Below are 25,469 nucleotides of genomic sequence, written 5' to 3' on the forward strand. Positions count from 1 at the left end.
GGCTCCTAGTTAAAGTGCAGGAGAGGGGATGATGGAAGAATCCTGGCCTGAGGTTTGGCAAGAGGAGAGTGGGGATAGGATGGCTGAGTGAGGGCTGTGAGAGTGGAGAATGATGTGGATGAATTGACTAACTCTAGAGCAGAGATGGGAGAAGCAGGAAAGCAATGTCATGGTGGTGTCCCAGAAGGTCCTGAGAGGAGGAGGGAATTAGAGGTCTCGATGAGGGCGCAGAATGAGTTTAGAAGTGATGAGGCACAGGGAGTCGTAGAATGATGGGAAGTTAGAGTCAGAGCATTTGATTAAGGAACATTTTGGTAATGGAGAGATCCCTTCCCTGTGCATGGCTGAGGTGATTTGCAGGAATAGGTCGTGAGATATAAGCAGGTTAATTTGCTTCAGGGAACATCTGTGTGGATGACGGCAACAGTTGGGAAAGAGAGAAAGACAGGGAGGATGACCTGGGGTCTGGAACCACAATGACAACCATAGTATGGATTGGGTGGACAATTTTAATTGGAAGGAAGGTTTTCTGAATGATGAAAGAGTCTAGAAATGGCAATGGGGAGCAAGGAGTATTTCAAAGCCCTCTTCAAGAGCAGTGTGTTGAGGGGTAAGTGAGGGCACAGTCAGCACTCAATATCTTTATGACCTTGGACAAATCACCCTGACCTCCTTGGGCCTCGGTTTCCACATCTTTCAAAATGAGGGTAATTGACTAGATTACCTCAAGCCCTGGAGTCCCTTCACCCTCTAATCTAAGATCCTTCAGTCCTGTGACCTTCTTAAGACTCCAGAGAAGTGTGGTGTTTGCTTAGAGAGAAAAGCTCTGGAAAGGTAGTTATTACCTCCTTCCTTTCTGCCTCCCCCATTTCTGCTGTTTGCCTGTTCAGGTCAATAATCCATTCCCCAAGATGGCAAACCTAAGTAGATTTCTTTTTAATGTAGAGAATCTTTTCCTCCAATATTTGTTTGTGCAAATATGGTGCTTTTTTGCTACAGACTATGGAACCATGCTTTCTTCTAATGCTGTCGTAATCCACGAGGCTTCCGGCACATTTAGCTATTTCTGCTAAGCCTCCAGCAGCGCCCAGCATGGATGACTTACAACTGCATTTCATAGACGTGTTTTTGTTCCCAGAGTCTCATTGCAGAATATGAGAATGTAGACTAATGGAGGTTTAGGCTGTCTTTGCCTCAGGGCAGTTTCTATGGCGCCAATTGACCTCATTTTTCTGTGTTTTTATTTGGGAAAAATGTTATTGCTTCCTTGCGCTGCAAGATCTTCCTTTTCCTCCTCATCCCCAGTCAGATGGCGGCTCCTTATTTAATTTCTCCCACTCCTAGAGCAGCAAACTATTTTCCGGCCCATCAAAGGGTCACAGGTCTAGGGCCCGAAGGGACCTCAGAGGCAGCCTCCTCTAACCCCCATATTTTTCAGATGAGGAAGCTGAAGTCAAGAGACTTGCCCAGGGTCACACAGGTAAATTCTAATGTCAAGCATCTCTGGCCTGTAAGCTCCTCTCCCCTACATTCATGAATCCACAATGCTGATAGGAAATGGTTCCCCTTCTGCTCCCTTGGACCCTGGATCCATTTCTAGCAGGTTCTGTGTCCTCTCCGTGACACTACAGGCCACTATGAATCTGTTCTGCCTTTCTCACCTCTTTCATCTCTACAGACTTACTCAGTTACAGGTAAGTAACTATACACTTACTCTGTTGGGAAAATGCCTTCCTTTCTTCATTCCTTCATTCAGACTTTTTCAGATAGGTCACAGACAAGAATGCTGTTCTTGGAGACCAAGGGCCTGGATTCACACCCTGTCTCTGGTGGCAAGAGTGTTAGACAGAGTCAGGGATGCCAGAATTTGAATCCTAACGCAGCCATTTACTCAGCCACAAATCCTTGCCTCAGTTTCCCCCTCCATAAAAACAGGGATGATGATGATGATAATACTTGCTTTACAGGATTATTATGAAGATCAAATAAGATCACACGGGTAAAGCTTTTTGTAAATTTTAAATCTGTGTATAAATACCATTTTTTATTTATTCCTCTGTCACTATCCTATGTGACATGGGTCATGTCATCTAACCTCCTAGCCTTGGTTTCCCACTTTGTAAAAACAGGGATGATGATAATATCTCCTGTACAGGTTGTTATGATGTTCAAATGAGATAACAGGTATAAAGCTCTTTGTAAACTTTAAATCCCCATGTCAATACTACTTTACTATTATTTATTATTATTATTATTATTACTCTGTCACTACTCGATATGAGCCAGGTCAAGTCATCTAACCTCTCTTGGCCTCAGTTCCCTCTTCTGCAGAATGAAGTGTTAGATGATCCTACAATCATACGATCAATGGTGATGTTGATGTTTGAATCTCTTTCATTCAGGCAATGAGGAGGGAAGGAATAAGCATTTATATGGCACCTACTGTGTACTAGGCAGTCCTAAGTGCTTTTGACAAATATTACCTCCTTTGATCCTCACAACAATCGTAGGGGTGGGATGGGTACTATTATTATCTCCATTTTACAGTTGAGGAAACTGAGGCAGATAGCGGTTAAATGTCTTGCCCAGGGTCACACGGCCAGATTTGAACCCATCTTTCTGATTCCAAGCCTGGCACTGTTTCTACTGTGGTATCACCTCAGAGGTACAGACTACAGCCCATCCCTACCTTCTCGCCCTGTGGGATTGTCACCTGGATTCCTCCGTTAGTATGCACTCTAAGAGCTAATCGTGGTGCTAGATACCTTCCTCCATGTCTTTTCCCATTGGGTGGGTTTCAGTAGACAACTCAGCCTGTTCCTCTGTTATTACTCTCACCTGCCATGTAATTGGTACCTCCCCATCCTGTCATGCATTTCTTGAATTCTGTATTTCACCCTACATAGCAACACCTTGCTACTGGAAAGAGACTACTTCCACCCTCCCCTAATGGCAAGTCTACGGGCACAGATATTTGGGGCAGGCTCAGGGGACAGACAATGTGTTGGTCTCAGAATTGATTGGAGAGAGGAAATCAGGACCTGGATTGAATTTGGCAAATTATACATTCTTCCTGAAAAGCCAAGACCCAAAGTTTCCTCCCTGGGATAGTGGATAGAGTGTTGGCTTTGGGCAGGACCACATGAGTTTCCTGGGTCTTCTCAGACATTGACTCTCTGTGTGACTCTGAGGTAGTCACTTAGCTCCTCTTATCTCGAGATTCCTCATCTGTTTAAATGAGTAGTAACAGTGCTCATTTCACAGGTCATGGTGAAGATCAGATGAGAGAAGATATGTAAAGCATTTTGCAGTTGTTATTATTAGAAGATATGTAATTGTCCTAGAAGGACTTTATGGTTGCAAGTCTTTGAATACCACTTTCCCCAAGGAATCACGTTATAATTATAAGGACTTCAAAATATAAAAATAAACATCTTCCACAAGAATGTATCGCATTTCATGATGGACCTCAAGGAGGCATCAAACAGTGAGCCAATCAGCCATTGGTTACTAATATTTTGCTGTGTTCCAGACATGGTGGCTAGTTGCCTGGGGTACAAAGACACAAACAATCCTTGTCCTCAAAATCTTCTATTCTCTCTGAAAAGACATGTTTGTTGTGATTTGCCCAATGGAATGATAACCAAGTTGGTTTTTCATTATTTCTCCTGTGATATTTTTTTTTAATTCCTTGGCTTTTTGTTTTTGTTTGTTTTTTTTGTTTTTTGGCTAGGTAGTGGGGTTAAGTGACTTGCCTAGGGTCACACAGCTAGTAGATGATGTTCTAACACATTTTCCTTTCTCTTTCTCTCCAGATAAATGAGAATTTTGGCAAAGTTTCTTTGTCCTCCGTCTCCTCTGCTGAAGGCAACTTGTGCCAAGGCATTTTTGATGACCTTGAACACTCAGAATCCATCTCAGATAGTGGCCTGGATTTAGGTTTGTGCTTTTGGTTATCCATCAATGCCAATTGCTTTAATTTTGCTGCTGCCAAAGTAACATTTGAATGTACTGCTTTTCTTAATCACTTGAACCTTTTGATTTCACCCAAATTCAAATCCTTCAACCCACCATGAATTAAGGCAGCTCATCTGGATAGGACTTGTTCTAGGTGCTAAGAAAACAGTCTGATTTTCATCTTGCTTTTAGCATGTGGAGATTCTGCTCTGCAGCAGACTTGTATTTTTTCCTGCCTCACTGAGCTTTTTATTATTAAATAGAGAACAATACTAACACCACTACTTTGGACTGGCATCAGAGAATTACAAATAAATCTCTGCTAATCTATATTAAAAAGCCTGTTTCCATTAAACCATACTGTGAGCTCATGGAATGGAGCTGTTAAATATGAATAGAGAGAGCCATAGTTTAAACATTTATGAAATGCAGTACTAGCTCTAGGTAAGGGCCAATTTTGATACATTAAGAACTCCAAGTTTCCGTTAATGAGCTCAAACCTCCCCTTCCCCTTTAGTCCTTTTTAGAGTCAATGTTGGTTCTTGTATCCAAAAGAAAACTTTTCATTGAAAATCTTTTTTTTTTTTTGTGGGGGAAGAGACTGAAATTATTGAAGCCTTTAGTGTTATCATAATATTAGCTACTGTTCATGAGATTCTTTTATGACACAGAAATTGACTTAGCCATTATGAAGCTTCCACTTAAATTCAATTCAACAAACATGTTTAAAGTGCCTACTGTGTGCCTAGCACTGAGGATACAGTGACAAAGTGGAACCTGCCCTTGTTTTCAGGTAGCTTATATTGTATTGGGGCAATAAAACATGACTCTAGAGTAAGCATCATTGCTAATGATCATAATTGCCCAGAATTCCATTTTTGATTTTTTTTTGTCCTTTTATGGTCACCACTGTGCGGTTTATTCTCCTGGTTCTGCTTCTTTCATTCTGTATCAGTTCATATAGATCTTCCCTGATTTTTCTGAATTCCTCATATTGCTCATATACTTAAAAATCTGCAAAGCCCATTTTCTCACAACAGGCTCAGAGAAAGAGTGACTTGCCCATGGTCATCTAGGCTATCAAGAAGAATGCCTGGATTTGACACATTCAGAATATCTAATGCTTCCTCCCCTCCCTCTTCCACCTCCCAAGCCAGGTGAATCAGTGCTGGGCACTGTGGAAGATAAAGAAAGATTTCTGTTTCTCAAAGAAACTTAAAACTGAGTTGGGAAGATATGATGTACATAAAAATGCATCTAATTGTATGAGGCAGAATAATAACTCGCATTTTTATAGCATCTTCCTGAATTCAAATCCAGCCTGACACACTAGCTGTATGACCCTAGGCAAGTCACTGAACCTTGCTTGCCTCAGTTTTCTCATCTATAAAATGATTTGGCTGGAGAAGGAAATGGCAAACCCCTGTAGCACCTCTGCCAAGAAAACCCCAGATGGGCTCGGGAAGAGTCCAATGGGACTGAACACCAGTGTCGTGAAAGCCCACCTGAATGGTTATAGACATGTGAGGGTTTGCCTTCTTAAGTTTCGGCAGGGGATTAGGGAACTGTCCTAATCATCCTCCCATATTTACATTTTCAAAATTTAGATTATTTTTCTGTGAACACATTGTATCCCTTTCACTTCCCCCAGTAGAATACAAGCTCCCTGAGGGCAGGGAATGTTTGCTGGATTCTGTCATTGTATCCTGGCCCAATACCTTATCCAAAAGTCAGCACTTAGTCTACATTTGTTGAATCGCCAATAATGGCTTTGAAGAAAAGAGTTCTGGGTTTAAATTCAGAAGAACTGAGGGCCTGGTGACTCTCCTCTTTATTAGCTGGGTGACTTTGCAGAAGTCTGTCTCGTTGTCCTGCTGCGCTTAAGTGTATTTATTACTTTCTTTTTATCAGCTTATTTGTAAAGTGTTCGTGACACCTGCTTTGTAATGTAGCACAAGATTTCCTGTGCTCAAAATTCTTTTGCCTTTTATCCTTTCCCAATTTCATAATCTCAAATCACAAAATATTAGTATTTCAGGGATTTCTTTTCTCCTTTGCCCTGGAGCATCAGCTTCCTTTTCATCCTGAAAATCTTCTTTCTTTGAACTTTCCTGCCTCTTTTGATGTCTCTACATCCCTTCTCATAGCTTTCACCCCACAACTCCTCAGTTGCTTGCCTGCTTTTTACTGTTTCCTGAGTCTGGGGTCCTAGTGACTTGACCACAAAGAATACCTGTAAGCTATAGCTCTACGGGGCAGCTGGGTGGTTCAGTGGATAGAGCGCAGGGCCTGGAGTCAGGAAGATGACAACACTGAGGCCCGGTGTGGTGAAGTGATTTGCCCAACATAACAGAAGCAGTAAGGAACTGAGCCTTTAAGTCACTGGATGGACCTCTGCCTTAAGATCTGTTCATCCTTCATGTACTGCGCAGTTTCCTTAATGGCCTTGAGCTCCTGCCACAAGACATCTAGCTGAGGCAGCTGGAGATGTTTGGCCTACAAAGGAGATGACTCTTGTCTTCATGTTTTGTGGATGAACGGCCTTTTTTCTGTTGCTATTGTTGTCCTTTCTGTAGCCGTTGACATCACTGACAACCCTCTTCTTCTTTCTAGGTTTTCAGGACAGTGTTTCTCCTGGTCCTCCTCCCTCTCTGACCACTTCTTTTCTGTCTCTGGAGTTGGCTCATATGCATCTGCACCCCCCAACTGGGGATGCCCTCCCAAGCTCTGTGCCCCTTCTTTCCCAGTCTCTTCTATTCGCTCCATATTTTTGGTGCCCTCAGCTCACATGGGCTCAATTATCTCTGTGCAGGAGATGTTCGGTTCTAGATCTCCACCCCTCGTTTCTGTCCTGTCCTGTCATCATTAGGAACATGACAGTTAGACATTTTGAACCAGATTTCCCTCAGGCATCTCAAACTCAACATGTGTAAATCCAAGCTCATTAAATTTCCCCCAAACCCTCTCCTGCACCTCCCTGTTTCTGTTTAGATCCCCACCATCCGTCCACTCATCTTGGCTCACAGCCTCAGTGTCTTCCGTGACTGCTGTTTCTCATTTTCCCCCATCTCCAAGCAGGCTGCCAAATAATAATAATTGTTTCTACCTTCACCAAGTGTCCCATGCCCATCCTTCTCTGTCCACTCTCATAGCTTCCCCCCTTGTTCGAGCTCTCATCACCACTTGCCTCCTGTAATGGCAGTAACTTCTAAGTAGTCTTCCTGCCTCTGACCTCTTCCCACTTTCATCTATCCTGGACACAGCTGCTAAAGTAATTTTCCTAAAGCGTACATAGGACCATATTTATTTACTTTGTATCTAGTTAGTATTTATATGTCACCTTGCTGTTCCCCCACCAAAGTAACATAAACTCACTGAGGGCAGGGGCTGCCTCATTTTCTTTGCTCCATCTTCAGGGTCTAGCACAGAGCTTGTTAAACTTTTTCCCCTGGGACTCCTTCAGTACTTCTTAAACTGTGGGTTGTAACCCACAGTTTAAGAAGCAGTGTTCTCAAACATAGTAGGGCAAGCTTAGGAAATTGCATAGACATGGATTACCTGCCCTTCTTTTCTGTTGTTAACATACTGCTTTTTTACCCTCCAGGTCTGAGGATCACAAGCGATTCAGAAGGCCCTGAAATGCTGGTTGATCTCCCTGCAGTGGCCCAGGAGAGTGAGCCGGCAGACGTATCTGTCTATCAGCTGCCCCAGAAGCGAGGACTGTCCAAGGCTGGGTCACTGCCATCTAAATATGCCGCAGAGACATGGTATGCTCCTAGCTCCTGCCCAGTTAGCTGATCCTTCTTCTCTCTGTGTGTCTGTCTGTCTGTCTGTCTATCTATTTATCTATCTATCTATCTATCTATCCATCTACCTACCTACTTGTCTGTCTATCTACCTCTCTGTCTCTCTCTCTCTCTCTCTCTCTCTCTCTCTCTCTCTCTCTTCTATCTACACTTGTCTGTCTATCTATCTACCTCTCTCTCTATCATCTATCTATCTATCTAACTATCATCTATCTGTCTGTCCATCTGTTTACCTACCTACTTACTTGTCTATCTACCTCTCTCTCTATCGTCTATCATCTATCTATCTGTATCTTTGTCTATCTGTCTACTATCTACCTACCTATTTGTCTGTCTGTCTCCCTGCCCCCCTCCCCCTGTTTCCCTTTTCTCATTGTTAATTTTAGAACATGTTAGGAGGCTTCTCTTCCTGGCATGTCATTTTACAAAAGTTACAGTTTGTGATTTTCATTGTTAAAACCCAGAAGTCCCTTTCATCGGAGGAGGTAGGGAGAATAAACTGATTCCCGCCATTGGAGCCTCAAAGTGCTGGCTTAGCACCTGCAGTCTAGGAGACTTGGCCACTCTGGGGGCCTCAAAAAGAGCTGAAGGCCTGCTTGGAGGACATGCCTACCCCTTCCCTCACCCTAGACAAGCCCTGTCAAATTACTCACAGGTGAATATTTACTGCATCTTGATCTCAAACGTAAAGGCAAGAGAAAAGCTGATCATTCATCCCTTGCGAGTAGCCTGGAGAGGCCGTTGGGCAGCCTTCTGTCCAGGCTGGCAGGGTGTCCTGGCTCTCCTGTGGTGCAGGATCCCCTCCTGTGGTTCAGGATCCCCTCCTGTCTCAGTGTTCTGCTGTACCAAGCAGAGCGCCACATATGTGAATATGCCTGAGTTGATACATACAAATGCTGCTTATGTTTAATGGGAGCTCCCCAAACTGCTGAATAGAAACACGCAGGTTGGAATTAGGCCCGCTATTTCTTTGAAAAAAAAAAAAAGAAGGTTGACTTTTCCTAACTAAATGAATGATTTTCTTCTAAGTCCATTTTGTAAAGCTATACTTGTAAACTGGTAGGGCCATGAGGATACTCTATCCCCTACTTCGGTAATCTAGCTGCCTCAAAGACAAATGTAGTTTATGTGTGTGTGTGTGTGTATATACACACACACACACACACACACACACACACACACACATATACATACATACCTACAAAGAGAGAGTGTGTGTATTTATGCAATCCTTTATTTTAGGGCTTAATATTTCAATTGTGTTTCTTTTAAACAATATGTTATTGTGTTCTGCTTTCTTTTTTTATTTTGTTTCATTTTGGTTTTGGCAAGGTGATCAGGGCTAAGTGACTTGCCCAAGGTCACACAGCTAGTGAGTCTCAAGTGTCAGAGACTGGATTTGAACTCAAGTCCTCTTGACTCTGGTGCTGGTGCTCTATCCACTGCACCATAGCTGCCCCTGTGCTTTCTTTAAAAAAAAATAATAATAATTGATATTTTTTGTTTTTATGTCACCTCAATTTCTTTAGTTGTCTTTCCCCAAATTAGGAAACCAAGGTCCAGATAGATTAAGCCATTTACTTTTGGTCAAAGACTCGAGAGTGTCCCAGCCAGACCTCCAAAGCTGTTTACCATCTTCTCTTTTAAGGCTACCTTTCATCAATCTCCTACAAAGAGCACAATAGTGGGCACACTGTAGGTGCTTACTAGTGGTTTCATTGGTTGGCAGATCTCTGTTTATATACATGATGTTTTCTCCTTTAGAATGCAAGCTCTTTGAAATCGAGAACTGTTTCTGCTTTTTCTCTGTAGTTAGCTTAGCACAGGACTGGGCACATTGCAGCATTTCATAAATACAAGTTGACCAATTGATTTTGGATACACTGTCATCAAAGGATTGAATTTTGTGTTTAGCGAGGTGTCAAGTTCTCTACTTCTTTGAAACACTGAACACCTGGTTGTTGATCAACTGATCATGGTCACCCTCCTGAAAAAGCTGAACGGAGAACATTCCTGTGTCTGTCCTTTCCAAACTCTAGCCCCTAACGTTGCGTCCTAGGCTGCTGACATGGGCTGGCCCAGATGGTCTCCACAGGATCATAGCTGGAGTTAAGAGCAATTTCACACATCCTCCTGTCCAACCCCCTCATTTTCCAGATGGGGAAATCTGCTCCTGGTATCTTGTGTACCAGGAAGATGAAGCCCACGACTGCACTCATCCCATGAGACTGTCTGGAGGGCCTTTTCCCATGAAGTTTGTTTATCCTTGGGAAGCGGAATCTTTGGGTTGACGGAATAATGTTTGTCATCAGATTTTCCTGCTATGATGCCAGAGTTAAGTGTGGCTCCCCGTGAGAATGATGGTAGATGGGAGCCTGGAGACCTTCTCCAGAATAGATAATGTGGACAGCTAAGTGTTATCTCCAGCCGGAGTGCTCCGAGTGCTCCCCAGAAGTTCAGTTATTGGTGACACTAAAGAAAAAGCATGGGAAGAAAAGGAGTATTGATGGGGTAGAGGAAGCCCTTCCCAGGTCCTGGAATCCTCAGGACTGTGACACCAGGGAGCAATTTCCCTACAAACTCTTTGTTTATCATGGACAGACAAGTCTGTAATGGTTGGAGTCCCAAATGTACCTTCCTTTTGGAAGGGGCTGATTCATCATCGTACATGAAACTCTAATGGAAGGCAGCTTGGGTCATTCATCATTATCAGTGAGATTCAAACAAGAATATTTTTGTTGGAAAGTTGATATCTTTAGGGGAAAACTCAGACGTTAAATACTGGGACAAAGAGAACTGCCCCTTTTTATTCCCCACCTTGTTTATGATGTTGGGTTTCACCTTTGACAAAGTGTGCTAATCCAAAGAAGACATTGTAAAGTGGCCAGCACAGTGCTTGGCCCGTAGTAAGTACTTCATGAATGTTGTTCCCCTCCTCCCTCATCCTGTTGTGTTCCACTTTGTATGGAGCATAGCATTTTTTGGTTCAGTTGGACGTAGTGATTGGCTGAGACTTGCTAAACTTGCAGTGCAGAATGTAATGAAAAGGGGGCACTGTGGCATCATGGGAAGGGTGCCAGATTGGGAATCAGGGCACCTGCATTTGAATCCTGTCTCTCATGCTGAACTTGCACTTAAGGATGCTCAGTGGTTAGCTCTGGATTTGGAGTCTGGGAAATGATCTGGCACTCTTTCGCCCTGTGACCTGGGACAAGTCACCTTTCCTTTCTGAAACTTAATTGTCTCATCTGCAAAATGTGGTTCATAATACCTGTGGTACCTACCACACAGGGCTGTTATAAGGCTGTAGAGAGATGGCAACAACCACAATAATGTAAACTGCTTTGTGAATATTAAAGTACTATATAAATATAGGTAGGAGATGGTATCACTAATTTGGGGTCATGGAATGAGTGCCCAGTGCTACATTAGCAAGACTGGGTTCTGGTAGGGGCCTCGTTATTTATTTGCTAATTGTCCTTTTTCCAGTATCCTCTTCCTTTTGTCTCTGCCTGTCTCTGTCTCCGTCTGTCTCTCTCTGTGTCACACACACACCACACACACACACACACACACACACACACACACACAACAGCTTCCTTGTAACAATAAAAGCATTTCAGTCAAACTGAGTTTTGAGGATTCTGCCCCCATCATTCTTTCCTCCCTTCTACAAAGACAGAAGTAGATTTCCCCATTGGTCCTCTGAAGCCAACCTTAGAAAACATATGTGCCATAGCAGAGGCTGGCCTGGGAGGCAGGAAGACTTGGTTCCATATCTTCCCTCTGTGACATTGGCTGTGGGACCCCGGGCAAGTCACTTCTCCCTCTAGGGTTCTAGATTACTATCTAGAATGAAAAGTTACAGAGAAGTTAATACAAGATACATAAAAATGAAAGGGAAAGTTACCTAAGGGGGTGGGGGGGGAGGCAGGCACAAGAAGCCTCTTGTAGAAGGTGATGTTCGGAAAGACTATTTTTAGGTATCTCTTTTGGGGGTCACGTCTATCTGAAATTCTGTGGTTGTGTGAACATTGTAATCTGTGCAGTCTTGGCCAAGTCATTTGCCTTCTGGACCTCAGCATTCTGGACCATCTCTAAGATTCCTCCCAGTTGTGAGTGTCAAAAGGTTTGTGAGAGCTGTCCTGGTAGGAACAGACTAATGTAGATCAGAGAAATTGGAGAAGCTATCCCAGAGAAGCAGGAGGATTACAGCTGAACCTGTGTGGTTTGGAGAGTTCCCTTCTCACATTGTCAGGATAATGTCTTAAAACATCCTCAAACAAAAGAAAGCAAAGTATTGTTACAACGAATATCTGTAATTAAAAAAAACCTTATTGTGAATTTTGTTTCTATATCACTTTCTTTGTTCGATTCATCGTCTTTCTTGTTATCATCCCTGAGAACTATCTGTTATAATAAAGAATTAAAAAGAGGGGAATAGCAGCTCAACCAACCCAATGTGTTGGGAAAATTCGACAGGTTATGTTCTGCCACCACAGTCCCTCACCTCTGCGAGGGAAGTGGGAGCTTCCTTCTCCTTTCTCTTCTCCATTACTCAGCTTGGTCATTCTGTTTCTGCAGCATTCACTTTCAGAGGTGGATCATCAGCCCCCTGATTTGTTTTCTGGTGCACTCAGCCTGTTTGTTCTGCTCAGCTAGTCATTCATCTTCTGACCAAGAGCGGGGAAACAATGTCATTCAAGCTACTTGTATTTGGGTGATTATGCAGTATGGTACAATGCGCATGGGCAATGAAATTGATCATCGGCGTCTTCAAGCTTGAAAAGAGCATCACTGAGTCTCAGATTTGGCAGGGGCCTCAATGCTGAGCCAGTCCCACCCTCTATGATATTTCTGACCAATGGTCATATGGCCTGTGCTTGAAAACCTCCAAGGAGGTGGAATCCACCATTTCTAGAGATGGCGTATCTCAGTTTTGGACAGCTCCCACTGTGACGCAGTTTTGAGCTTAAATTTAACTCCTTGCAACTTTCTATCCATTGCTCCTGTTCATCTTTTTAGTGCTAACAAGACCAAGTCTAATCTCTCTTCCATCTGACAGTTTCTTCAAATAATTGAAAACAACTGTACCTTCTTCCCTTCTCTTCTTCAGGCTAAACATGTGCAGATGCTTGACCTCATATGTCGTGGGAGTCCATGCCCTCCCCTCACCTCCTTGTGCTCCTGGATACTCTGTAGCTTATCAATATCCTTCCTAAACCATGGTATCCAGAAGGACATACAATCCTTCAGATAGGATATGACCAGGGCAGAATACAGTGAGACTATCTCTTTTCCTTTCCTGGAAGTTATGGCTTTTTAAATGCAGTTCCAGATCAAATAGCCTTTTGTTTTTTCTCACTCATCATGTTGTTGACTCACTAAGCTTGCATTCCACTCAGATCATCAGATTCTTTTCTGAATAATTGCTATCTACCATGTGAAGTTCATTTTTTTTGTATCCAAATGCAAGACTTTATATTTTATCCCTTTTTCATTTTATTAAATTCAGCCCAATGCTGTAAAGTCTGTCAAGATCCTTGATGGTTTGGTCCTAGATGATAAGGATAAAATAAGTCCCTTTTTACTATGGGCCATTCAATGTAGCTTGCTTTCTGTACTCCCAGTAGTTTTCTGTTTTGTGTGGACCCTGGTTTCTTGTTTGATGGAAATGTAATAAATTAAATTGGCCAGTTAGGAAATGAGTTGTCTCATACTGTGATGGTAATCCTATTTCAAAAATGTGACTCACTGATATTTTGGGTTTTTTCCTCAGTGATTTGCCAGAAAGAGAAGAAGGAGAAGGAGAAGAGACCCCAAACTTCAGTCACTGGGGTCCACCTCGAATGTATGTTGATTCATGTTCATTTTTTTTAAAGTGTGACCAAAAATTTCATGTTCATTTACTTCATGTTGGGAAGCGTGTTCATTTTTTATTAAAGTCTCAGAAATTGTGATAATACTTATATAGACTGAGATGCAGTCAGTTCTATTCCATTCCACAAGAGTTCATCAGTCTGTCAACAAGGATTATAGAATGGCTTCTATGTGCCAGAGGCAGTGTTTCTCAGTGGTTAGAGCTGGACCCAGAGCCAGGAGGAACTGAGTTCAACTCTTACCTCTGACATAAAAAGATGATGTGACTCTGGGCAAGCCACTTCTCCCAGGGTTCCATGCCACTCTAATGGGTAGGGGAGGGGTTGGATGGATGGAGAGAATTTGGAGCTGAAAATTTAAAAAAATTTAAATAATTAATAAAAAGTTACAGAGAAGGCAACGACTTGTATGGATAGGGGTAACTATCTTACCTGGAAGCCCCCAAATCAAATGAAATTCCAGGTCGTTTTCTGTATCAGGCTGTGTGCAAGATTCTAAGATTGTTGTTTTACCATTGTTTTTCAGTTGTTTTAACATTTCAAGATTACATTTGGGATTTTGCTGGCATGCCATAGTGCCTGGCACATAGTAGGTGCTTTTTGGGGTGTTGTTTGGTTGTTTCGGGGGTTTTCTTGACCTTATTTGGGGTTTTCTTAGCAGAGAGAGTAGTTTGCCATTTCCTTCTCCAGCTCATTTTTTTTCCCAGCTCATTTTACAGATGAGGAAACTGAGTCAAACGGGTTAAGTGACTTGCCCAGGGTTACATAGTCTAAGGCCAGACTTGAATTCAGGAAGATGAGTTCTAGGCATATATAGACAAAAAAACAAACCCATTTCTGCTCCCAAGGAGCTCCCCATCTGTAGTGTTAGATATCATGTACATATTAAATGTACATAAATATGTATATGTGTATAAATATATATTTGTGTACACACATACACATGCATACTTGTACATACAGAGAGAATGAACAAAGCAAAGTGGAAAAATAATCTTGGATGAGAAGGGGCACTAGCAGCTGAGAAGATTAGTAGTAAAAAACAGTACCCATCTTCAAGAAACTTAGAGCCCATCCCTGTAATTCTGATGTCTCTATAAGATATTCAAGGCCAAGAGAGCTCAGGGACCTGGGAATAGTCAGTAATCCTTGCTGTCAAGGAGATTTCATTCTAATGGAGCAGGGTGCAATTCATTTTAAGACATGTCCAAAGTAACTGAGGGAGGGAAAGGATAAACAGCTGGAGGGAGGAAATGCTGCTTCCCAAATCATGCACACAAGATTATTGTAGATCTTTCACTTTAAGTGCTGGGGAAAATTCATGCAAACCCTTGACCATTCACCACTAGGTAATCCAATTCAGCAGTCATTTATATAAAGTGCCTACTGTGTGGGGGCTGCCTCGGCCAGATCCTCTACCCCAAAAGCGGTGAAATGAAGGAAGAGCTTTGGAAGACCCTCCGTAGTACTGGGAAGGAAGGAGCCTCGGTGTGTGTGCGCAGGTCTGAGGGAGAAAGTGCTGATGAGGGGGTGGGGGAGGGACCAGGGCCCGCGTCTCAGAAGAAGTCACCCCTGAGCTGACTCCTGCAGGACGACCGAGGTTGGGAGCTGCATCCCAGATTGTGCTTAGCTCATGTTGTTAGGATGAGGTTAGGGTCCCATCTCCCACCAAAAGTGGTCCTGCACTGCTTCCTTATGAAGATGACCCTGTTTTCTGGAGGGCTTTGCTAGTGAAGCATGAACTTGAGTCAGTGGGGGAAACAACCACCAGAACACTTTCTTTGGAGTCAGAAAACCTGGGTTCAGATTCCACCTCTGACACTGAAATCTGTGTGTCCCTGCATGCCAATTTCCCTAATCTGTAAAATGGGCGTATTGGACGAGCTAGCATCTGAGGGGGCTTTGGGCTCCTGGCCCTTCCACTTGTGAACTCTCCCGGGTCCTGCCAAGTTCGAAAGGCTTTGAGTGCAGGCTAATGAGGAATGCTCAGGCTGTACTCAGCAGACCAGCCTAGCAAACATTGGCAGGCTCCTCACTCCTCGCACACAAGTGCAATCAGTTTCAAGTCAACAAGCATTTATTATTTTTGGCCAAAACGACTCCTGCAGTCCATTTACTAAATGGTATTTGGGCTGATTCTTGCTGTAGTGAATTATATTCAACCTTCTTAGGATACAGACAGGGCTCTATGCAGGACTGGCTGGGGCTGCAGAGGCCATCGGCTTGACCGTCCTCATTTTATCAATGAGGAAGCAGAAGAGAAGTGACTGCACCAGGCATCCCAGTAAAGATCCTAGACCACACTGCTGCCTGCTACTTCAGCACCTTCATAGCTCAGTGGGTAGAGCACCTGACCTGGAGTCCAGAAGACCTGAGTTCAAATCTTGACTCAGATACTTACCAGCTGGATGATGCTGGGCAAGGCATTTAACCTGTTTGCCTCAGTTTCTTCATCTGTAAAATGAGAATAATAATAGCACCTATCCCCCAGGGCTGCTGTAATGATCAAGTGACATAGTATATAAAGTCCTTGGCAGATTTTAAAGCACTTTGTCAATGCTTGTAGCTGTTGGCATATAGATGAGGCAGCTGAGACTCAGAGAGATCGTAAGCCCAAAATTACACATGTCACTTCATGGATCCCAGATTGTGGGGTGTCAGGGGCCATGTAGTCAGACCTCCACATTTCACAGATGAGGAAATGGTAAAGTAACTTTCCTGAGACCACACAGGAATTACATATCAAAGTCTGGATTTGAATCCAGGTCTTCTGGCTCTAAATCCATCAGTCTTTCTCCTTACCCTTTAATGCCTCCCCTTCCAGTCGGACCCCTGAGCATTCTGGCTGCAGTGGGGAAGGCATCCCGAAAGGACCTAGTCAGGACATCTTTGCTCTGATTAGAGAGGCTGGTCAGGTGTGGCCAGAATGTTGCACACCTGGAGCATTGTAGAACAATTTATGCCTCCAAGAGACCTCTCTGTGCGACTCAAAGTCTTTGGATGCCACTGAGATGTGGGGTTTTTTCTTGTTTGTTTTTTGCGAGGCGTTTTGGGGTTTAGTGACTTGCCCAGGGTCACATAGCTAGTGAGTGTTATATGTCTGAGGCCGGATTTGAACTCAAGTCCTCCTGACTCCAGGGCCAGTGCTCTATCCACTGCACTACATAGCTGCCCCTGAGATGTGTTTTTAAAGAGAAAAAAATATGGTGCCAGTAGAAAGCCTCCTGGATGAAGTGTTACAAGAGAGGCCTGAGGCATGATAGAGATGTCCAAAAGCCATGTAGCTGGGGGGAAATGAGAAGACTGTGCTGGGCCCCCTCCTCAAGTGGAGGCCCTGGGGCCCATGGCTCTGCCCTCAAATCAGAGGGTCCAGTCAGGGCGACAGAGGGGACTGGGGGCAGCTAGGTGGGGGAGCTAGGTGGGGGCCAAAGAACAGGAAGGGCTTCAGGTAGGAGGCGGCATTTACCATGAGCTTTGAAGGAGGCTCATGTGCTTGCTTGTGTGACTACGGATGGATGCTTAATCCCTCAGTTGACTGATTTACAAAACTGGGGTAATCAGACCTGAGATACTGCATGGCATCGTGGGCACAGGACCAGCCTTCCCATCTGGCATATCTACAGGTTTCTGGACACACCCTTGCTGTGTGACTGTATGTAAATCCCTTATGTTTGGGTTAGTAGTACTTGAAAGGAAGGATGGCATAGTAGACAGATAGCTAGCCTCCACATGAAGGCAGCCAGGGTTCCAGTCTCCTGCAAAGCACACTGACTTTGTGACTCCAGACGAGTGAATTAACAGCTCAGGGCCCGGTCAGCCCAGATGCCCAAGGGCAGGGGCAGAGGGAACTTTACTAATGAAATCACAGGTCCAGCCGATCCTCCCCATCCCCTCCTAATCATAATCGTTAAACGTGAACAATGTCTTCAGTAGTACCCAAGGGCATTGAGTGCCTGCTGCTCCTACAGCTCCTGACTCCAGTCTGCTTTCTCAGGCTTGTTATTCTTTGCCCCTCTTCATGCTTCCTTCACTTTAGTCAAAGTTTTCCCCCTTCCCCACTCCCCTCCCCTGCCCCAGGGTGTTCTTCACACATGATCCATGCCCCTCTCTCCTCTGCAGCTGTCTCCCATGCCTAGAATGGCAGCCTTCCTCTTTTCTGCCCTCAGAATCCCTGGGTTCCTTCAAAGCTCACTGCAAAGACCTGAAGCTTTTTCCTGTACCTTTGGCCCCTCAGTAGGATCTTCTGACTTCAGCCTCCATTTAATGAGGGATCCCAGCACAATTTTCTCCCCATTTCTCAGCAGCTACACTGATTTGTGACTTCTCTGCCATGCTCCACTTTCAGCTTCCTTTGTGGTCTTTCACCGTGAGATTATAAGCTCCTTGAGGGCAGGGACTATTTCTTTTTATTTGTACCAGTGCTTAGTCCAGTTAGTGCCTGGCCCTTAGTAAGTGTTTAATAAGTGTTTATTTACCCACTTATCTCCTCCCCACCCCAGCTTTCTCTATTTTTAGTTTACATGTAAACATAAACCAGATATGCTATACATGTTGTCTTTGCTGTAGATTGTATGCTCTTTGAGGGCAGTGACTGTTTCTCTTGTCTTTGTAACCCCAGCACAAGCCCTTAATACGTGCTTATAGATTGATTCCCTTAAGGCCCCTCAGCATCCTGTTTGCTGTCTGCCCTGATACCTTCTAGCTTACCCCTGTCCTTCATGATAATATTGATAACTAAAGTTTTTATAGTGCTTTTAGGTTTACAAAGCATTGTACTCATTAACTCACATTTAACTCATTAATGATCATACTCAGAGTTTTCTTTCCCCTGCATACAATGCCTGGAACCTAACATGGACATATATTTAATTAGCTGCAGTAAATCCCAAGGCAGGCCTTTGCCTTTCCTGGGTTTTGGGAAAGTTTTCCTGACAAGTCTTAATTTTCCACTTTGTACTTTCATCTCCTGAGTCTTCGTTCTGTTCTCTTGGGCCAAACAGAGCAAGTCCAATCCCTTTTTTACATAATAATCCTTTAAATACTTGCATCTTCTCTTCTGGAGGCTAACAATCTCCCGTACTTTCAGCCAGTCCCATGAGAGGAGCTCAGGGCTGGTCACCATCTTGGGTAGCTTTCTTTGACCATTTCCTACTTTCCCAGTGTACTTTCTAGACTATGGTACCCCGAACTGGGTGTTTTGGTCCCTAAGCCCAATATCTTGACCATAATAGGTAGTTAATGAGCATTTCTCAGTCAACTTACTATGCAATAATCTTTACCCTTCTTGTCCTTGTGTTTAGTCTAATCTTTCTTCCCTGGGACAGTCCTTCAAATACCCCAGGACAGCTCTTCTTTTCTCCTTAAACCTTCTCTTCTCTTGCCCAAAGTTATCCCATCCAGATCCCTTAAATATCTTCATGGATTATGGGAATACTTAGTTGTGTGGGTCACCCATGCTGCCCATGCTGTAGGCTGACATCATTCCATAGTATGTGAACTGAACACAGTGCTCTGGATGTGGTCTGACCAGGGTTAGAAATGGAATTAGGTGTAGAAATGTGTTTAATGTGATTGTACATGTGTGATCTATATCAGATTGCTTGCTGTCTTGGGAAGGGAGAAGGGAGGGAGAAAAATTTCAATTAAAAATCTTGCAAAAATGAATGTTGAAAACTACCTTTACATGTAATTGGGGGAAAAATACTATGAAGTACAAAAATTTAAAAAAAGAAGTGGGATTAGGTTTTGCAGTGGGACATTTCACCTCATTGGTCCTGAGAGATAGTCCTCTGTTGAAATGGGGGTATTAGGTAGTGTTTGGGAGAGAAAAAGATCTGAGTTCCAGTCCTGCCTCTGATGCTTATGACCTATATGAAATCATTTTACCACTCAGTTTAAAATGGGTATGATACTAGCCCCTCCCTTCCAGGCATCCTGTGAAGAATAAGTCATACAACTTGTGTAAGCTTCTTTGCAGAGCTTAAGGAGCTGTGTAAATGCTCCTTCTGTTTTGTCTTTATGCCCCAGCTGGACTGTAAGTTCCAGGAGGGCTCAGACTTGGTGGTGCTAAAGATGATTCTCCCCTGGTCCATGCACACAGCAGGTGCCCAGCATTCCAAAATTCCGTGAGGTTCTTCCTGAGCTAGGAAAAGCATGATGCTTGTTTGTCCTTCTGCAGTGTGGAGGTCGTGCGAGAAGCCCACGAGTCTCTCGGAATCAGTATCGTGGGTGGGCAGATGGTGATCAAACGCCTGAAAAATGGAGAAGAACTGAAAGGCATCTTTATCAAGCAGGTCCTAGATGAAAGCCCAGCCGGAAGGACCAAGGCTCTTAAAACTGGAGACAAAATCTTGGAGGTAAAAATAGCGTCTTGCTGAAATATACAGACTTCACTGCTATGGAAGGCTTGGGGGGCTGTATGCGTAGTGTCGGGGGGAGGGAGAGGGAGTATGTGTGTGCTTTGTGTCTTTCCAAAGACCCTCATTTGGTCACCATGGCCACAGTTGGACAAGGCTGCCGTGTGTCACCACAAAGAAAAGAAAAGAAAAAAAGAAACAGATTTTAAAAGGACTTTTTCACCAAATGAGACAGATGGTGGAAATCACGCTTCTCCCACAGTCTTTCACAAATTTCTAAATTTGAAGCCTCCGTGCCAGCGAGAGCCCCGTTCCTGTCTGGACTGAAGCATTGGCCCCTGGGAATCTGTGACTTCATTCTTTGCTGATAGAGGGAGTGGGCCATGTCAGTTTCAGGGGGCATGGCTTGCCTTGCAGCCCCTCACTGGAAACCTCCTTCGCATTGTGTTTATTAGGTATTACCGTTTTAGGCCTCTGCCTTCTTGGAAGTCCTGCCTTGCCTTTCTAGGTGCTCGAAGAAACTTTTTCCTCATTTGGCCCCAGGCAGGTTTCTTTCAGTCTGTACTGGAACTGACGTTCAGACGCCTTCCTTCTCTCCCTCTTGGGCTGCCTAGATTAGAACACGGCGATTTCACAAGGTCCCAGAGTTGGAAGGGACCTCAGAGACCATCTCGTCCTGGCTGTTTTACCGAAACATTGCTGTTACAATGGATTCTCCTCTTTCATTCATTCACTCTGTGGCCATGGCAGATTCCTATGCCTCTCTGAGCATCACTTTCTTCATCTGTTAATTGAATAATTGCTTTCATTGTTATTTTTATATCTCCAGCTCAACACCTAGTATAGAGGAGGAGGTTAATGAACACTTAATGAACGAAATAACAGTCATTTTTGACACACCTTTTGTGTGTCTGGCACTGTCTCTTCTGACTCAAAATCCAGCCAACTGTTGCCACAACTAACTTAGATCCCAGTTGAAATGAATGTTATATGATATCTCTAAGGTGCCCTCTATATCCAGAGACTTGTCTTTATATTAAGTTTCTTAATTATCTATGCGTATAATGATGAGGATATTTTCAGCGTCTTGGGCAATTGGGCATCTAGGTGGATAGAGTGATGCTGTGCCTAAAGTGCTGGGCCTAGAGTTTTATAAAGATTCATCTTCCTGAGTTCAGTTCTGGCCTCAGACACTTAATAGCTGTGTGACCCTAGGCAAGTTACTTAACCCTGTTTGCCATAGTTTCCTCATCTATAAAATGAGCTGGACAAGGAAATAGCAAACCACCCCGGTATCTTTGCCAAGAAAATCCAAATGAGCTTATGAAGAGTCAGACATAACCAAAAAACAATTGAACAATAACATGTCTCTATATATAGAATATATTGATATATTGAATATATTCATTATATATTGAATATTTCTTCCATATCTCTTCAATATATTCAATATATTTTTAATATTATATAGATGTGTTGAACAGATTTTCAATATATATTTAATAAATTATTTACATACGTGTTTGTAACCAGAAACAGACAGAGATAAAGAGACTATACATTGTAGAGGAAGTGTCTAATCTATCTTGGCAAAGAGGTTTGCCTGTATTAATGAAATCTCAGGTCCAGTCCAGTAGGCATGCTGACTTGTGATGTGTCCCATGTGACATTTTTTAAGTTGAGGGACAGCTTTTGATGTTGTTTGAGCTGAGCGTGATTATGATGATGACCTAATCCAAGGCTGTCCACCTGCCATGCTCCCCCTACAAATGATGTCTCATTAACCAACGCGTATTTTTCATTGTTTTGAAATATTAAGATTTCTTTCAAAAATGATTTTGTGCCATTGTTAAATTTGGCAAAATGAATTTTTATTGGCTGTCAGTTACACTTGTTCCGTGTCCCTGATCTCTACCTGAAACACTCACAGGCACTGTTGTGACCATCTGTGAAATCCACTAAACACCTATGGAAATGCGGTCAGCTCTTTGTGCTTTTCAGGTGTCCGGTGTTGATTTGCAAAATGCAACGCACCAAGAAGCTGTGGAAGCCATCAAGAGTGCTGGAAATCCAGTTGTTTTTGTTGTACAGAGCCTGTCGTCCACTCCCAGGGTAAGCGGTCTTAGACTTTAAGTGTCTTCCAGACATTTCTGGAATACCTCCTCTTCCTGGGGTCTCAGCTCTCTCTTAACCAGGACTTGTTCTCACACCTTTGGGTCCAATTTCAGGAACGTGGACATGAACTCTATTTTGCCTTTGATGCAGAGGCTTCACGTTCTGATTTAAGCCAAGCCATCCTTGTCATTTGGTGGTTCCAAAACACATATATTTATTTTGAAAGAAGGATGGCTTCAGAGCTTCAATTTCACTTAATATGTAACTGCTCATGGATTTGCCAAGTTCTGAGACGTGATGATTAGTGATTTTCAAGGTCTGTAACTCTCCCGTGCATGGTAGTGAAAAGAGCCCTGCATCTGAAGTCAGAGGCCTTGCCTCCAATTCAGTCTTTCTTGCTTACTTCTGTATGTGACAATCACTTAACCTTGCTGGGGCTCAGTTTCCTTATCTGTAAAATGAGAGTGTTGAACTAGATGACCTGAAGTCCCTTGCATCTTTGGATCTTTGATCTTATATCGTTCTTTGCCACTTCCTAGCCTTATGCACTTAAGCCAGTCATTTTATCTCTGTAGGACTCACATTCCTCTTCTGAATATTGACTGGGTTATAGCAAATGGGTTGAGAAGTCCCTTCTAAACGTAATCTTCTGCTGTTGATAATGTGGCTCCATTATCAGAGTGATACCATGGGCTGAAAATTACAGAATGTTAGAGTTAAGAAGGGCCTAAGAGTTCCTGTGTTTCCACCCACATGGGTCCAAGAATCCCTTCCACTTCATAATGGACCATGTCATTCCGTGGTCATTCTGTGGCTAGCATAGTACCTGGCACTTGACAAGATCTAGAAATGCCTATTTCCTCCTTTCCTTCCTGCCCATGAGAGATGTCTAGTGATGAACAACAATTTATGCCCTCTGCATCCCATTTAAATTTGGGACATCTCTCATCATTGGAAAGTTTTTCTTTACATCCAGCCTCAATTTATCCCTTTGCAATTCTCAACCATGATGCCTAATTCTTCCTTCTGGGGCCAAGTATCCTGCTTTCACATGACAGCCTTCATGTACTTAAAGTACTTTACACATGCTCCCTAAGTCTTCTTTTCTCTACAATAAATCCCCCCCCAGTTTCTTCCACTGATCTCATCCACTTATCTTAGAAGTTAGTCATCTGAGTTACCTCCAAACTTCTTCTTTTTATTAAATGTCTTATGAGGTAAGAAAATAAATTACTTTAAGATCTGTTTATAAACATGGAAATTGAGGAACAGACAGATGGAGTTGGGAAGGTTGAAATATCAACATGATTTGTCCAAGTTCCATTTATGAATATTAACCTGAAAAGAGATTAGCTTATTCTTTTTGGGCCCAGAAGGCAGGACTAGGAGCAGTGTCTGGAAGTAGCAGAGATGCTGACATAGGATGAGTTTAAAGTGGAGGAAGGGACTTCCCAGGAGCTAAAGCTCTTCTAAGATTTTATGGGCCACTGTGGGGAATGGGCATAGCATGCCTGCAAGGAGTGGTGCAATCAAAGGAACTCTAGTACAAGTTCCTCCTGAGATCTCTTCTTCCTGATGTCCTTCCTTTAATTCTCCTGCTTTTAACTCCCAGTTAGTGCTGCCCCCCCTGTGGTTCAGGTTCATTTCTATATGGTGCCATCTTTCTTAGAAATGTTTTAACAATATTCTATCAAATTAAATGCCTTTATCTTACCTTCTTAGTAATTGATTTCTGACCTGGATACTACTCCTGGGAGCTTTTTATCACAAAATGAGATTTGGGGCAGACCCTAAACAACATCCTTGCCCTTCTGTGCCTCCTTTGTTCTCTCTCCAACCACATTTCAGCTCCAGAGATGCAAACTAATTTTCCTTTCCTGTGAAACCTAGTCCTCTGAATGATCTAAGCAATCTCAATATTATTATAGTCCATAATGAGCTGTAGCATTTCCTGAGCTGTATTTATTCTCAACCATCATCCTTCTTGTGTATTAGGTTTTTAAGTGAATGCATTGAGTTACTTCACTTATGCATCAGAGAATATTTCCCATAAATTTCATAGAAGGATTACTCGTAAATCTCACAGAGCAGTATTAGATAATTGTTTGAAATTTAATACTTTTTTTTTGGGGTGTGGGGGACAGGTAATCCCTCCTGTGACTTCCAAGACCAGTCATCCTTCCAAAACCCAGGACCAAGAAAAAGAAGATAGAAACGAAAAGGTGACTGCTCACTTCCTTTCTTAGTGAAATGCTATCATTTGTTCTTTTTCTACTGAAACAAGACAGACAGTAAATATTTCTGGAGTAACTGCTTCATGTTTGGCGCCATAGCAGGTCTCTGGAGACAGATAAGTAAGATATCAGCCCTGCTGCAATCCTACTAATAGTTATTGTATTTGAAGCATGAAACAAGAGTTAAGTTGACTTTATCAGAAACATTCAATTTCGAGGGGATGGGGCAGGGAACGACCCTTGTGGTGACCTGCTGTGTGATGAAAGAAGTAAAAGACCCTGCCGCACACTAAGTGTCCTCTTGGAGTGACCAGTGTGAGGTACCTAGAGGAAGAAGTGGGCCATCTGGTAACTCTTATTTTGACTAATTATTCTTTTGAACTCCCTTTTATGGGATGGCTCCCCCATTTGAATGTACAGTCCACAAACAAACTTGCTAACTGGTGTTTGTATCTTCATCATGAAGCACAGTGATTGACATACAGTAAGTCTGCAAAACATTCTTGCTCCAAATTACATGTCTATCTACTAAATACGTTTGTTTTTACACTTCTGACGGGTTGTAAGTGCTGTCAACTCCCTCTAAATTCCCTTAATGGGTTGTCTTTCCTCATTGGAATGTAAGCTCCATGAGGTCAGAGACTCTCTTGCTCATCAATACACTAGTATGTGGCACAATGACTGGTGTATAACAAATATATAAAACATTCTTGCTCCAAATCTGTTCTATCCATCATTCTGTCTGTCTGTCTGTCTCTCACTCACATCTACGTACCAAACACATTTGTTTCTACACTACTAAAGGCTTCTCTGCGATATCAAACACCTCTAAATTTCACTGTCCTGAGACAACCTCCCAGTCAATTTGCCCTGGTTATAGCTTTGGTTCCTTCCCTCAAGTACTGTGCAGTCACTCAGAGATGTAAGATTTGTATACTTATAAATAATACAAAATACAGCTTAAGGATATTTATTCGAAGCTTATAGATGTATTACCTATGGGAGAAGTATCAGTCAATGACCATTTGTATAATTTCATGAGATTGATAATTTATTGTGCCGCCCAAGGAGAAGCTCTACATAGTTAATCAAAACAAGAATTGTAGCATTCAAACTTAAATT

At 42.9% G+C, this 25,469-nt stretch overlaps 1 protein-coding gene across 3 annotated transcripts in view; it reads left to right on the forward strand.

Moving 5' to 3' along the window:
* The window catches only part of PATJ (PATJ crumbs cell polarity complex component), a 340,451-nt gene that overhangs the window by 138,479 nt on the left and 176,503 nt on the right, over positions 1 to 25,469 (forward strand). For all 3 annotated transcript variants that reach the window (XM_020993089.2, XM_078156676.1, XM_020993086.2), the window contains exons 21-26: positions 3,816 to 3,939; positions 7,562 to 7,724; positions 13,543 to 13,614; positions 19,821 to 19,998; positions 22,000 to 22,110; positions 24,258 to 24,335. In XM_020993089.2, coding sequence (XP_020848748.1) covers positions 3,816 to 3,939; positions 7,562 to 7,724; positions 13,543 to 13,614; positions 19,821 to 19,998; positions 22,000 to 22,110; positions 24,258 to 24,335 — 726 coding nt within the window. The remainder of the gene's footprint in view (positions 1 to 3,815; positions 3,940 to 7,561; positions 7,725 to 13,542; positions 13,615 to 19,820; positions 19,999 to 21,999; positions 22,111 to 24,257; positions 24,336 to 25,469) is intronic.

The sequence above is a fragment of the Phascolarctos cinereus genome, unplaced genomic scaffold, assembly GCF_003287225.1.
Source record: "Phascolarctos cinereus isolate Bilbo 61053 unplaced genomic scaffold, phaCin_HiC Scaffold_5;HRSCAF=322, whole genome shotgun sequence".
NCBI lineage: Eukaryota > Metazoa > Chordata > Mammalia > Diprotodontia > Phascolarctidae > Phascolarctos > Phascolarctos cinereus.